Source organism: Hyperolius riggenbachi, chromosome 5, assembly GCF_040937935.1.
Source record: "Hyperolius riggenbachi isolate aHypRig1 chromosome 5, aHypRig1.pri, whole genome shotgun sequence".
NCBI classification, from domain to species: domain Eukaryota; kingdom Metazoa; phylum Chordata; class Amphibia; order Anura; family Hyperoliidae; genus Hyperolius; species Hyperolius riggenbachi.
In genome coordinates this window covers 68,519,824-68,535,162 of record NC_090650.1, presented here as the reverse complement: position 1 = coordinate 68,535,162, position 15,339 = coordinate 68,519,824, and the positions used below count along the sequence as shown (strand labels likewise).

General features: G+C 41.6%; 1 protein-coding gene across 2 annotated transcripts in view; it reads right to left on the bottom strand.

Annotated features, from left to right (window-relative positions):
- Positions 1 to 15,339, bottom strand: part of VIPR2 (vasoactive intestinal peptide receptor 2) — a 171,198-nt gene that overhangs the window by 83,259 nt on the left and 72,600 nt on the right. For both annotated transcript variants that reach the window (XM_068235839.1, XM_068235840.1), the window contains exons 3-4: positions 6,875 to 6,982; positions 3,492 to 3,592 (exon numbers count right to left, since the gene is read on the bottom strand). In XM_068235839.1, coding sequence (XP_068091940.1) covers positions 3,492 to 3,592; positions 6,875 to 6,982 — 209 coding nt within the window. The remainder of the gene's footprint in view (positions 1 to 3,491; positions 3,593 to 6,874; positions 6,983 to 15,339) is intronic.

Here is a 15,339-nt window from a genome sequence, read left to right as displayed (position 1 = left end):
GTTTCAGGTCTGGATTTACACCACAGTAGCCTATAGACACAGATGTCCTGGCACCCTAGACTTCACTGTCCATGAACCTACAAACCCCCGCTGCACGGATCCGCAAGTGTGCTGGCTGGCCCAGATGTCACTGCTCCCTTACTTCCCTTGCCCTTCACAGGTAGCTTCAGGTGTCCCTTAATATTAGGTAGCCAGAGCTATACTCATTGTTAAGTAGCTAGAGGTGCCTCTCCTGAAGGGAGAGCTGGTCAGTGGAATGCAGAGAGCCAGGTGAGTAACCTCTTCTTTACATTTCGCTCAGCTTCTGCATAGGTAAGGAGGGAGAGAGGCGCTCAGGGAGGGAAGTGAGCCGCCTCTCCATCATCAGGCGCATGTAGGCACGTGTCTACAGTGCCTTATGGTAAATCTGGCCCTGCTAATTTTTGTTTAAAAGGAACCTGAAGAGAGATGGATATGGAGGCTGCCATATTTATTTCTTTTTAAGCAAATTCAGTTGGCTATCCTGCTGATGCGCTACCTCTAATACTTTTAGCCATAGACCCTGAACAAACATATGCAGATCAGATGTTCCTGACATTTTTTTTGTCAAATCTAGATTAGCTGCATGCTTATTTCGGGTGTGATTCGGACATTACTGTAGCCAAAAAGACCAGCAGGGCTGCCAGGTAACTGGGATTGCTTAAAAGGAAATAAATATGGAAGCCTCGATATACATCTCACTTCAGTTGTCCTTTAAGTAAAAGTCTTGAATGGTGCATTGTGTTTTTTTTTTGGGTGGGGGGAGGGTTGTAAATCTATTTCCACTTTAATAATTTCTTAATAGACATTCCATCTTCTTAACTTGACACTGTACTCTTTGCTATAAGCTACACACCAGCTTCCCCTGCAGTTGTATGCAATTATCCTGGAAAGGGACACAACGTATGTGCAGAGGAAGCATATGCCAGTAATTGTATCCCAGAGCCAAAGCAGCAAGTTTACTTTATTTGATGTTGGTATAGTATTAGTCTATTTTCTAAAATTACCTGTGAAAACAAGTCTAGTTTCTTGCACAGAGTTACCAATAATTGAAGGACAAGCGTAGAATGCAGGCTAAGGCCTGGAACCCACTAGGAATCACTGCAAGACTTTAAAATCGCCGCAGCACTGTGTGCAGCGATTCCTAGGGCATTTGTGATCATGATTACCCAACGCTTGGAAGCTCTGTACAGTAACCCGTAAAGCGCTTCCAATTTTTGATTCATGGTTTTTTAAAATAAAACTTTATTATACTTTCCAGGCGTCCTTCTTCCATCCGTAGCCCCACCCCCTAAAGAAAGAGGTCATAGGTGCTTCTCTATGCCCAATCAGAGAAATATCTGTGACATCTTCCATTAGGGGCGGGACTATGAACGGAAGAAGTAAATCCATAGACCTAGCAAGTATAATAATAGTTTTTTTAGTTAAAATAGTAGTAGTTTAGTAGTTAAAATAGTTTTTTTTAAAGTTAAATGCTCAGCCCCCCAAAAGCACTGCATAATCTTTTGGATAAGAGATTTATGCAGAGCTTATATATAGTACTTTGCATTAAGTGCAAACTGCTGCATGTCCTGCAATTGCAATTACCCTAAAAACAATCACACTAATGGGTTTGCCCCCACTCACTTTTATTGGCAAAGCATTTTTGGGAATCGCCGGGGAATGTCGGTGATCCTAAAACACTTCCAAAAATTGCCCTAGTGGATTCCCACCCTAAGACTCAGGAGTCCAATTATTATTCCACAAAAAAAAGACATCAGATCATTCATGAAAACCGGAGCAAGTGGAAAATACGTATGTTGCCCTGGAGCCCACATGAATTGTATCTACTGTTCAACAAGATGTGACGTGAAAATGAAGCAAGTATATGCTCTACTCCAGCTAAAGTTGATAAAAGATGCTCAATTGCAGTTCCATGTTTATTTCATAACAGTGAACTGTTAAAGGGTACGTGAAGTAACGAGCAGAAAAACATTTCCAAACTTTTGTTATTCTCCAACCTGACACAGTAAAGCTTCAAGCCTATATTTTGTATACAAATTAAGACTATGGAATCCAGGAAAGTTCTATTTAGGATTAGGACTATACATAAAATTTTTATCTCATCAGTTTATTTCCACTTCAGAATTTGCTTTAAGTAGTGGCAAGCACAAAAGAGATTGGGGGGGGGGGGGGAGGGTTAGAATGAAGAAGTATAATTTATATACAGTAGTATATAATAGAATAGTATATAATCATAGTATTGCATTTATGGATGAACACAAATTTTGCATAAATGTAATTCGCAATCACGATGCAAAATCATAATGCAACATTTTGGGAAAACTCATAATTCATTTTGGATATAAATGTAATCAGGAACCGTAATTCCACAATTTCATGTAATTTTCACGTCATTGTATGCCGATTTTAGCGGTTAATAGCAAAGCCCCCGAACATGTTATCATCACCAAAATTGCTACTTTTGTTAAGAAGAGTAGTCAAGAAATAAGTTTTTCAAAAATGCCTTGTAGTTTTTGAGATATTTGAAAGGAAAATGGTTTTTCAACTTTCATTTTTCTGAGTTTAAAAATCATTTTTCCTTTGCATTTTTAAAATCTATTTTCTAAAAAAAAAACTATAGTCTTTTTGAAAAAATATTTTTTGACCTATTTCCACTATTCTCCTTAATATATGTAGCAATTTTGGTGACAATCTTTGCTATTAACTGCTAAAGTCAGCAGGAAATTATGCGAATATGACATGAAAATTACATGAAATTACAAATGGATTACACAAAGTCAATTGAATTTTCAAATCATAATTACATATGGCTGTTATTGTGAAAAAATTGCTTAAAGCGGTTCTCTGGGGGGGTGTTGAAAATAAAAACCGCCACTTACCTGGGGCTTCTATCTGCCCTATGTAGCGGAAATGTCCCACACTGTCCTCCACCGATCTGCCGTTCCCCGCCGGCACCGGGCATTGTTCGCCTTTTATAGCCGAATAATGCGCCCTGCCGTTCTCATCATCAGAAGCTTACTGTGCAGGCGCAGTAGGAAGTTTTCTTGCACTGCGCCTGCGCAGTAAGCTTCTGATGACGCGGGCGGGAGCGAGCAGGCCACGGCCGCATAGCCGCAGTTGGACGGCATGCAGCGCTAGACCGGGGATGGCGGCGGGGAACGGCGGATCGGAGGAGGACGGCGTGGGACATTACTGCTACAGGGGGCTGATAGAAGCCCCAGGTAAGTGGCGGTTTTTATCCTCAGGCTCCCCCACAGAACCCCTTTAAGTGTAATAAGTAGATTATAACCATCACTAATAGTATTGCAATCTATGGGGTGTTCAATTTAAAAAGGTACAATGGCACTCATCTTATCTGTTTCAAAGCAGTTTAGTGTACAATATTGCTACATCTTACATATATTTAATCATAAAATATAATCATTACATATAATTACATCATAAAAAAATGAAACTGAACAGAACAGTACCTTATTAATTTGGGTCACATTCTCGTTGTTTCCACAGGCATCAACAATATCTGGATAGAGATCAGTCCATCCATTCAATGTGCAGGTTCTGCTAATATTTCCTTCAAGGAAAAGAATCCGGAATTGTGGTCAATGTCAATGCTGGCACAGGGTGTTTGCATAACTTAAAGAGACTCCGTAACAAAAATTGCATCCTGTTTTTTATCATCCTACAAGTTCCAAAAGCTATTCTAATGTGTTCTGGCTTACTGCAGCACTTTGTACTATCACAGTCTCTGTAATAAATCAATGTATCTTTCCCTTGTCAGACTTGTCAGCCTGTGTCTGGAAGGCTGCCAAGTTCTTCAGTGTTGTGGTTCTGCTATGCACTCCCCCCTCAGGGGGGAAAGAAACACACAAATGATCTCTTGAGATTCAAAAGGAATTCTGTATACAGCCTGCTTGTGTATGGATGTATTTTCTATGTGTGGACATACTGTACATCAACCTACTTCCTGTTTTGGTGGCCATTTTGTTTGTTTATAAACAAACTTTTTAAAACTGTTTTTAACCACTTTTAATGCGGCGGGGAGCGGCGAAATTGTGACAGAGGGTAATAGGAGATGTCCCTTAACGCACTGGTATGTTTACTTTTGTGCGATTTTAACAATACAGATGCTCTTTAAGTATTTCTACATAACAGAATGCTTAGAAGAGTATTCTGTTGGGCCTTAGAGGGGATCTAATTAACATGTATAAATACATCAGAGGGCAATATAAAAGCTTGGCGGATGAGCTTTTTGTCCCTAGGCCATCTTCACAAAGGACTAGAGGACATGATCTGCGCATGGAGGAAAAACGTTTCAGCCATTTATTTAGGAAAGGGTACTTTACAGTAAGAGTGATTAAGATGTGGAATGCATTGCCACAGGAAGTAGTTTTGGCAAATTCTATATCTGCATTTAAAGGGGTCTTAGATGCTTTCCTTGCATTGAAAGACATAATTGGCTATAATGACTAGGTAATGCCCAGTGATGTCGATCCAGGGATTTTATCTGATTGCCATCTGGAGTCAGGAAGGAATTTTTTTCCCTTTTGGGATAAGGATGCTAACCAGGCAATTCAAAAGTAAAAAATCACTCTTAGTTTTCTTATCCATAAAACAACATTCCACAGTTTCTGTGGCTCTTATTTGGTATATCTGCCACACAAAGGAAGTTGCAGTGCATGCTGGGTTGTCTTTTTTAGCTTCTTTACTTTCCCCTCAGACTGAACTAATGCCGCCTGATTTCCTGAAGCCTCTTTCTCTCTTGTTTTCCCCTCCCACACCTCTGTTCCTCTCTGATTGGCCAATATTTCTCATGCTGAGACAATGTACTTTCTATTGCAGAGCTGGGTGGGAGTGCCTGAAGACTGGGATGAGGGCGGGCCATACATAAACAATCAGGCAGAGGAGAGTAAAGGAGGAAATTACATCAGCATTGGCTTCAAGATAGACACAGTTAAAGCGGTTTAAAACCCGGACATAATACTTAATAAAAACATGTTTTCCTACTTTTTATATGCCATACGGTTATCATATTTGCATTTGTCCATACGTATTATTATTCATTTATAAGTTATAGCTTACCAAAAGTACAGTTTTTTGCTTTGTGAGCTGACTCTGCATTTTATTAATAACTGCTTTTACTCATTCATTCAGGCAGGCAGGCAGACGGGCTTTGATTCTTTGTCTCTGGGAGCTTCTCCACAGTCAGAGAATGTGTCACATTCCTTACTTGATACATTAAGTAAACACAAGATAACATTGTTTAACATTGGGATGCGGCAGGCTGTGCAGGAACTGAAGATTCTAAAGCCTGTGTTTAACCCTTTGAATGATGTTCTAGTAATAAAAAAATGCTGGTTGTATATAATATGCTGTGAATCATCTATTAGAGCAAAGAAGACATTCTGGGTTATATTCCACTTTAAGAAGGAGAATCCTAAGAAGGATTTTCTCTTTTTTACTATAGAATAATCACAAAAAGCAATATGTGGACAGTGCAATACAAGCAAGTATTTATCTACTTATACATGTGTTTTTTTCTGAGATAGTATGGCTGACAGCTCCTCTTTAACAGTTGAAGTTAGCTTAAAGAGTGAGTCTGCTTCATTACCATTTTCACAACTCTCACAGCTCATCAAAGCTCCTTCAGTACCCAGAATTCTGAACGCAATGCGCGTTCCTTTAAATGCCGGCTGCTGCTGTGAGCAGCTGGTCTAGTGAAGGAACGCAGTCGTGATACTTCACAGCAGCAACCGGCATTTAAAGGAACGCGCATTGCTTTGTAAACAGCATGTGTAACTAAGGAAGGCACGCTACACTGCAAGACCTTGCGTATCGTGCAGCCTTGAATTTAGCTCATGGTGCTGTCATGGAGCTTGCGCTGCTATAGCAGCTCAGTTTCATGAATCAGCCCCCATCTCCTTTCTCCTAGAAAGAGACATCCGTTTCACATAATAATGCAATTACGTGTTTAGCAGGGGTGGCACATGTAGTCTGTCTCCTGCCGTCCCATAACCACTGCTATATAACTTGGGAGCTACATCACGTATGGGATGCATTAAGCTTCCAAATAGGAGTAAGCAGCACTGGCAGAGTCCCAAATGAACCTGGGGCTGGCAACGCAAGAGTGCTAACCACTGAGGCACCATGATGACCTTCGACTAGTTGGTCATTCCTTTTTCATTGGGCTTTGCTCCTTATCTGTCATTACAGACTTGCAGATAGTGAAATAATTCTGGTGTACAGGTCATGTTTGGTCCTGAACTGCATGTCAAACAAGTGATTATGAGGATGTCATTGAAGAAGAGCTTATATCTCCATTGATAGTAGTACAAATATGGAAATCTGTGGGCCAGATTTATCAAAGCATTACCAACAGTTTTTTCTTCTAAAACTGTTCTACCCAGCAGAGGAACTGTTCTGTATGATAGTAAGAAACTTCTTAAATCCTATGTAATGGTAGCAGTTTAGCATGGGTTTCTAGAGCTGCACTACAGTTAAGAACAGTGCAAATCCATTCCTAAACTGCTGCAGATTAAGAAGTGCTTCATAGCAGTTCTCCAGATAGTGCAGGCTAGATGTGATTTGTGAAGGGCTCCTCCCCCTCACTCAGCAGGCATGTTGGTTACCTCAGCAACAGCAAGTTCCCTCACACGCTGCACTGCCTGAGAGACCTTCCTAACTCCTCCTATTCCTGACAGTTTAAGAAGGAATCTGCACTATTTAGTGGTTTCTTAGGATGTCTGAGGCAGTTCTGCATGGATTTCTAAAAACCTACTAATATTTTGTCTCAGACACTCTTGATAAATGCCCCCTCTCTGACTCTTACTACAATGTCACATTGTGCATCACTTACCTTCTTTGCTGAAGAAATGCTTTAGCATTAAAGGGCAGGACTGGGTGACTGTCTCCCCAAATTTAGCATGGTCCCAGCATGTGATGTTATCCCACACTCCTAAACATCCTGTGGATAAAAGATATGGATGGTAATGAATGTTATTAATGATGTATTCATGCATCATTCTTCAAGAAACAGAACGTTCACAGTTGGGTGGATTATAAAATTTTATGCAAATGTCTAATACTTACATGGTTAGACTTCTGTTAATAAAGGCTCAATGACTTTTTACTGCTGTTCTATCCACACTGCCATTTTATTAATAACTAGTTTTGACATAATTAGTTTGTTATATATGTATATTCCTACCTGCTGCATATTTTTATTGCACCTCTACAATAATGTGAATTAGTGAATATGAACAGAAACTTCATGCCAGTGGGCCCCGGGGGAACTGATGACTGGATGGGTTTATGTTTGTGATTCTAATTGGCGACCTCAGTACTGCAAGCTGAGAGAACAAGCAGAGAATAATTCAGCGTCAAGCTGTGTAGATTGCCTTCCATTTATAGTTTACTAACGTGTGTTGGGCATAATTATCAGCCATAATAAGATTAACTTTGTACACAAGTAGCATTATTATTCAACCTGCATAAAGAACGCCTCCGACAGCTCTTCAGTCACAAAGTTCTAATTTAAAATATAATCTGGGGTGGGTTGGCTTGTAAAGATAAGAAGTTTTGTAAGGTTAGGTCTTATTTATGGCTTTAGCAAATTTCCACTTTTGATTAAAAAAAATTGCTATGATATATTAGTGTTATACCCAAGTATTGTGTAGTGTTATCCTATTAAAACGATCTTTGCATGTCAATAAACAGCTGCTATGAAGGTGTTAAATTGCAGCTCTGACTTGGGCTTTTTGCTAACAGCTTCTGCATTTGTTTAGTTGGGGGGGTGATTTTGATTTTGTTTTGAGTTTCACACCTTGCACTGTAAATAATGTGTACCCCTGATAAAGCCCTTTTCGGGTGAAACATGTAGGGTTGTTTGTGTGTATTTTGTGGGGTGAATCACATCCTCTCTAGTATCTGTTAGCAGTGTTTCAAAGAGTTAAACCCTTTTAAAGAGGCGAGGGAGGTGGAGTCACGTTTCCTGTACTTGTATGTGGGGTGATTTGTGAGTGACTATCTCACGGTCGCTTCTACCCACATGTGACTTCACTCTCATCTTATACTTACCTCACGAGTCCCCCCAGTGGGGTATATAAAACGTATACTGTTGCTATGAACCAGTCTAGGTGTTAAACACACCACAGGTGACAGATTTATGGACTGATTACAACATTTATATGCATGCATATTAATGACACTTTGGGGTTTATTCACTAAGTTAAATAGTGCTAGTAACCTCCTGTTACTTGTGCTATTTAAAAACCAGTTCTGGACTTACAGGCTTACATCCCCCTAGAGACCAGGCTAATTTTTACAATTTAGTGCTCTGCAGCTTTACCTGTGTGCTGCAAAGCCATACAACTTAGCACACACATGAATCCTCTCCCCCTTTTCTGCCCACCAACAGAGCTTTCTGTTGGTGGGCTCTGATCGCTGTTACAGGCAGTGTTGTTTTGTTTTATTAATTTATTAATGTATATATTTTTTTATAAAGTTCTCTTTTTTATTTTTATTTCCCCCCTCCCTCCCCTGACATCCGTTCACGGCGATCCTCTCTCATATGCATCAGCCTATGAGAGGGGGCTTCAATCAGAACCTCTCCAGGGGGCAGCGCTGTACAATGTAAATAGTTTAACAGTCTGCTGGCGGCGATCACCACTGGTAGACTGATCCAGCAGGGATGTGCAAACATCGGCGTGCGTGATCCCCTGTAAAACCCCGCCCCAGGCGGTCCTGGGGCTGCCACCTTCCCAATGCCTATCAGCATTAGGCGGTCGGGGGGTTAACGCCCCTTAACCTCCTTAGCGGTAACCCCGTGTGTGACACGGGGTAAGCCGCCGGAGGGTGCCGCTCAGGCCCTGTTGGGCCGATTTACATAATTTTTTTTTTGCTGGACGCAGCTAGCACTTTGCTAGCTGCGCCAGCACACTGATCACCGCCAGCCCGCGCCCGATTGCCACTACCTGTTGCGGAGCGCGCCCCCCCCCCCCCAGACCCTGTGCGCTGCCTGGCCAATCAGTGCCAGGCAGCGCCGAGGGGTGGATCGGGACTCCCAATGACGTCCCGACGTCGCTGACGTCGGTGACGTCATCCCGCCCCGTCGCCATGGCGACAGGGGAAGCCCTCCAGGAAATCCCGTTCTTTGAACGGGATTTCCTGATCGGAGATCGCCGAAGGCGATCGAAGCGGGCGGGGGGATGCCGCTGAACAGTGGCTATCATGTAGCGAGCCCTGGGCTCGCTACATGATTTAAAAAAAAAAAAACTGCTGCGCTGCCCCCTGGCAGAATTTTTCATACCGCCAGGGGAGTTAATCGTCATTGCTTGCATGCTATGCGCACTAGTGGCAGCACAGCATGCATAATCAGGCTTAGTCAGGGGAGCGGGCACTCAGCGCACACTATGTTGCGGGTAGTGCAGCATAGTGAACGCTATTTAATTACCACCGCTCCCTGCAAATACCGAGTGCTCCACTGATCCCGCGATTAGCACCGGCGGTTCTAGTCACTTTGTAAAAACAGGATTGCAATGGAGAGGGAATGATGCAATGCATACAGTGAAGTATGCAGTAAATGGAAAGTATGCTTCACTGTAGCTGTAAATGTTCACAATGTCCAATACTCCACAGCATGCCTCGCATTATGCATTATTCACTGCATCGCACTGTAAGGCGCATTGCGCTGCTGCGTAACGGACGCATTCTAGAGTGGCTAGCTGCACTACAGTGATGCATACTTTTCATTTACTGTATTCTTCAATGTATGCAACGCAACGTGGGGAAAGCAGGCGCCACTACTTTCCTGATCCGCTGTGTTCCTGCTGCTATAGGGAATAACAATGAGCTTCCGAATTCCGCAGAATTCTGATTTCCGAGTCTCTGATCAGAAATCAGCTTTCCGCAGAGGTAACCAGTATGCAGAAATTGGTATGCGGGTAGAGACTTCCACATAAATACTACCTTACAAAGAGTCGGAAATTTTAGGCTGATCACAAGACTCAGGAGTACTGGGCCAATCAGTGAATCAGGGCCGGAGCTACCATAGGAAAAAATGGGCAGTTTCCCCAGGGCCCCAGAGCCTGTAGGGGCCCCCAAATTGTCCCTCCCCCATCTGAACTGTTGCTCCCCAGGAACACTGCAGAGTCTGTTAAGTTGGGAGATGATTGGGGGAGGGTCAGCAGCCAGCTCAGGGGCCCAGGAGGGAAATTTGGCTGCAACAAAGGGCCTCTGATGACGCTTTTTGGTGGTGTCTGTTGGGGGCCCCCAGGCTAATCTTGCCCTAGGGCCCCATTGTTACTTGAACCGGCCCTGCAGAGAATCAGTATTGTACCGCAGAAATCGAACTACTGAAGACATTTTAGGCCACTCACAAGACTCAGGAGTACTGGGCCAATCAGAGAATGCAGAATTGTGCCGCGGTTGCCAACTGGAAATGCGGATTACGTATAATAGCAACATCTAAAAATAGGGAATTCCGCAAAAAAAAATTGTATAATTAACTAACTGCATTGTTAACCACTTCACCCCAAAGCGGTTTTTACCCTAACAGACAAGAGCGATTTTCACCTTTCAGTGCTCATCCCTTTCATTTGCCAATAGCTTGATATTTGTTTTCAGTAAATACTTTATTTTCTATGCATTTTAAAGGGAAAAACAAGGAAAAAATGAAAAAATACAATATTTCTCCAATTTCACCCCCTACAGTTTTAATATAAACACTGCTACTGTACCTAAAACCCACACGTTTTATCTGCCTATTTGTTCTGGTTATCACAACATTTTAATGATGTCCCTAGTACAAAGTACGGTGACAATGTATTATTTGCAAATAAAGGTGTATTTTTTCGATGGTGTTTTTTTTCCTCACTAATCTCACGTGCACGCGCACAGGAATGCACGTGCACATGCAGGAATGCGCACGCGCACAGCGGCAGCAGCACTGTCTGACTTATAAAAACGTCCTGGAGCCATTAAGAGGCTCTAGCAGGACGTTTTTATAAGTCTGCTCGTCATTAAGTGGTTCATTTGTATTAGCAAAAAACTGAAATTAGAAAGCCGGAAATCTGAAAGACACTTATCTGAATGTGGTATCCCATTGGAATTAAAAATCTGCATTTCTGACCAACCTAAACAGGGAACACAACGGCCACTGTGAACTTAGCCTAACATGCACATGTACATGTACTATTATAATATAATTGCATCACATTAGCAATGTGATCATATTGTCTGACTTAAAAGACAACTGAAGTGAGAGGGATACGAAGGCTGCCATATTTATTTCCTTTTAACCACTTGAGGACTACAGTCTTTCTAACCCTTAAGGACCAGGCACTTTTTTTCCATTCAGACCACTGCAGCTTTCACGGTTTATTGCTCGCTCATACAACCTACCACCTAAATGAATTTTGGCTCCTTTTCTTGTCACTAATAAAGCTTTCTTTTGGTGCTATTTGATTGCTCCTGCGATTTTTACTTTTTATTATATTCATCAAAAAAGACATGAATTTTGGCAAAAAAATGATTTTTTTAACTTTCTGTGCTGACAGTTTTCAAATAAAGTAAAATTTCTGTATACATGCAGCGCGAAAAATGTGCACAAACATGTTTTTGATAAAAAAAAAAACCATTCAGTGTATATTTATTGGTTTGGGTAAAAGTTATAGCGTTTACAAACTATGGTGCAAAAAGTGAATTTTCCCATTTTCAAGCATCTATGACTTTTCTGACCCCCTGTCATGTTTCATGAGGGGCTAGAATTCCAGGATAGTATAAATACCCCCCAAATGACCCCATTTTGGAAAGAAGACATCCCAAAGTATTCACTGAGAGGCATAGTGAGTTCATAGAAGATATTATTTTTTGTCACAAGTAAGCGGAAAATGACACTTAATGACAAAAAAAAAAAAAAAAATAAAGTTTCCATTTCTGCTAACTTGCGACAAAAAAAAAATGAAATCTGCCACGGACTCACCATGCCCCTCTCTGAATACCTTGAAGTGTCTACTTTCCAAAATGGGGTCATTTGTGGGGTGTGTTTACTGTCCTGACATTTTGGGGGGTGCTAAATTGTAAGCACCCCTGTAAAGCCTAAAGGTGCTCATTGGACTTTGGACCCCTTAGCGCAGTTAGGGTGCAAAAAAGTGCCACACATGTGGTATTGCCATACTCAGTAGAAGTACTATAATGTGTTTTGGGGTGTATTTTTACACATACCCATACTTGGTGGGAGAAATACCTCTGTAAATGACAATCTTTTGATTTTTTTACACACAATTGTCCATTTACAGAGTTATTTCTCCCACCCAGCATCGGTATGTGTAAAAATACACCCCAAAACACATTGTACTACTTCTCCCGAGTACGGCGATACCACATGTGTGGCACTTTTTTGCACCCTAACTGCGCTAAAGGGCCCAAAGTCCAATGAGTACCTTTAGGATTTCACAGGTCATTTTGCGGAATTTGATTTCCAGACTACTCCTCACGGTTTAGGGCTCCTAAAATGCCAGGGCAGTATAGGAACCCCACAAATGACCCCATTTTAGAAAGAAGACACCCCAAGGTATTCCGTTAGGAGTATGGTAAGTTCATAGAAGATTTTATTTTTTGTCAAAAATTAGCAGAAAATTGATTTTTATTGTTTTTTTCACAAAGTGTCATTTTCCACTAACTTGTGACAAAAAATAAAATCTTCTATGAACTCGCCATACACCTAACGGAATACCTTGGGGTGTCTTCTTTCTAAAATGGGGTCATTTGTGGGGTTCCTATACTGCCCTGGCATTTTAGGGGCCCTAAACCGTGAGGAGTAGTCTGGAAATCAAATTCCGCAAAATGACCTGTGAAATCCTAAAGGTACTCATTGGACTTTGGGCCCTTTAGCGCAGTTAGGGTGCAAAAAAGTGCCACACATGTGGTATTGCCGTACTCGGGAGAAGTAGTAAAATGTGTTTTGGGGTGTATTTTTACACATACCCATGCTGGGTGGGAGAAATAACTCTGTAAATGGACAATTGTGTGTAAAAAAATCAAAAGAGTGTCATTTACAGAGGTATTTCTCCCACCCAGCATGGGTATGTGTAAAAATACACCACAAAACACATTGTACTACTTCTCCCGAGTACGGCGATACCACATGTGTGGCACTTTTTTGCACCCTAACTGCGCTAAAGGGCCCAAAGTCCAATGAGTACCTTTAGGATTTCACAGGTCATTTTGCGGAATTTGATTTCCAGACTACTCCTCACGGTTTAGGGCCCCTAAAATGCCAGGGCAGTATAGGAACCCCACAAATGACCCCATTTTAGAAAGAAGACACCCCAAGGTATTCCGTTAGGTGTATGGCGAGTTCATAGAAGATTTTATTTTTTGTCACAAGTTAGTGGAAAATGACACTTTGTGAAAAAACAATAAAAATCAATTTTCCGCTAACTTTTGACAAAAAATAAAATCTTCTATGAACTTACCATACTCCTAACGGAATACCTTGGGGTGTCTTCTTTCTAAAATGGGGTCATTTGTGGGGTTCCTATACTGCCCTGGCATTTTAGGGGCCCTAAACCGTGAGGAGTAGTCTGGAAATCAAATTCCGCAAAATGACCTGTGAAATCCTAAAGGTACTCATTGGACTTTGGGCCCTTTAGCGCAGTTAGGGTGCAAAAAAGTGCCACACATGTGGTATCGCCGTACTCGGGAGAAGTAGTACAATGTGTTTTGGGGTGTATTTTTACACATACCCATGCTGGGTGGGAGAAATAACTCTGTAAATGGACAATTGTGTGTAAAAAAATCAAAAGATTGTCATTTACAGAGGTATTTCTCCCACCCAGCATGGGTATGTGTAAAAATACACCACAAAACACATTGTACTACTTCTCCCGAGTACGGCGATACCACATGTGTGGCACTTTTTTGCACCCTAACTGCGCTAAAGGGCCCAAAGTCCAATGAGTACCTTTAGGATTTCACAGGTCATTTTGCGGATTTTGATTTCCAGACTACTCCTCACGGTTTAGGGCCCCTAAAATGCCAGGGCAGTATAGGAACCCCACAAATGACCCCATTTTAGAAAGAAGACACCCCAAGGTATTCCGTTAGGAGTATGGTGAGTTCATAGAAGATTTTATTTTTTGTCACAAGTTAGTGGAAAATGACACTTTGTGAAAAAAACAATAAAAATCAATTTTCCGCTAACTTTTGACAAAAAATAAAATCTTCTATGAACTTACCATACTCCTAACGGAATACCTTGGGGTGTCTTCTTTCTAAAATGGGGTCATTTGTGGGGTTCCTATACTGCCCTGGCATTTTAGGGTCCCTAAACCGTGAGGAGTAGTCTGGAAATCAAATTCCGCAAAATGACCTGTGAAATCCTAAAGGTACTCATTGGACTTTGGGCCCTTTAGCGCAGTTAGGGTGCAAAAAAGTGCCACACATGTGGTATCGCCGTACTCGGGAGAAGTAGTACAATGTGTTTTGGGGTGTATTTTTACACATACCCATGCTGGGTGGGAGAAATACCTCTGTAAATGACAATCTTTTGATTTTTTTACACACAATTGTCCATTTACAGAGTTATTTCTCCCACCCAGCATGGGTATGTGTAAAAATACACCCCAAAACACATTTTACTACTTCTCCCGAGTACGGCAATACCACATGTGTGGCACTTTTTTGCACCCTAACTGCGCTAAAGGGCCCAAAGTCCAATGAGTACCTTTAGGATTTCACAGGTCATTTTGCGGAATTTGATTTCCAGACTACTCCTCACGGTTTAGGGCCCCTAAAATGCCAGGGCAGTATAGGAACCCCACAAATGACCCCATTTTAGAAAGAAGACACCCCAAGGTATTCCGTTAGGAGTATGGTGAGTTCATAGAAGATTTTATTTTTTGTCACAAGTTAGTGGAAAATGACACTTTGTGAAAAAAACAATAAAAATCAATTTTCCGCTAACTTTTGACAAAAAATAAAATCTTCTATGAACTCACCATACTCCTAACGGAATACCTTGGGGTGTCTTCTTTCTAAAATGGGGTCATTTGTGGGGTTCCTATACTGCCCTGGCATTTTAGGGGCCCTAAACCGTGAGGAGTAGTCTGGAAATCAAATTCCGCAAAATGACCTGTGAAATCCTAAAGGTACTCATTGGACTTTGGGCCCTTTAGCGCAGTTAGGGTGCAAAAAAGTGCCACACATGTGGTATCGCCGTACTCGGGAGAAGTAGTACAATGTGTTTTGGGGTGTATTTTTACACATACCCATGCTGGGTGGGAGAAATAACTCTGTAAATGGACAATTGTGTGTAAAAAA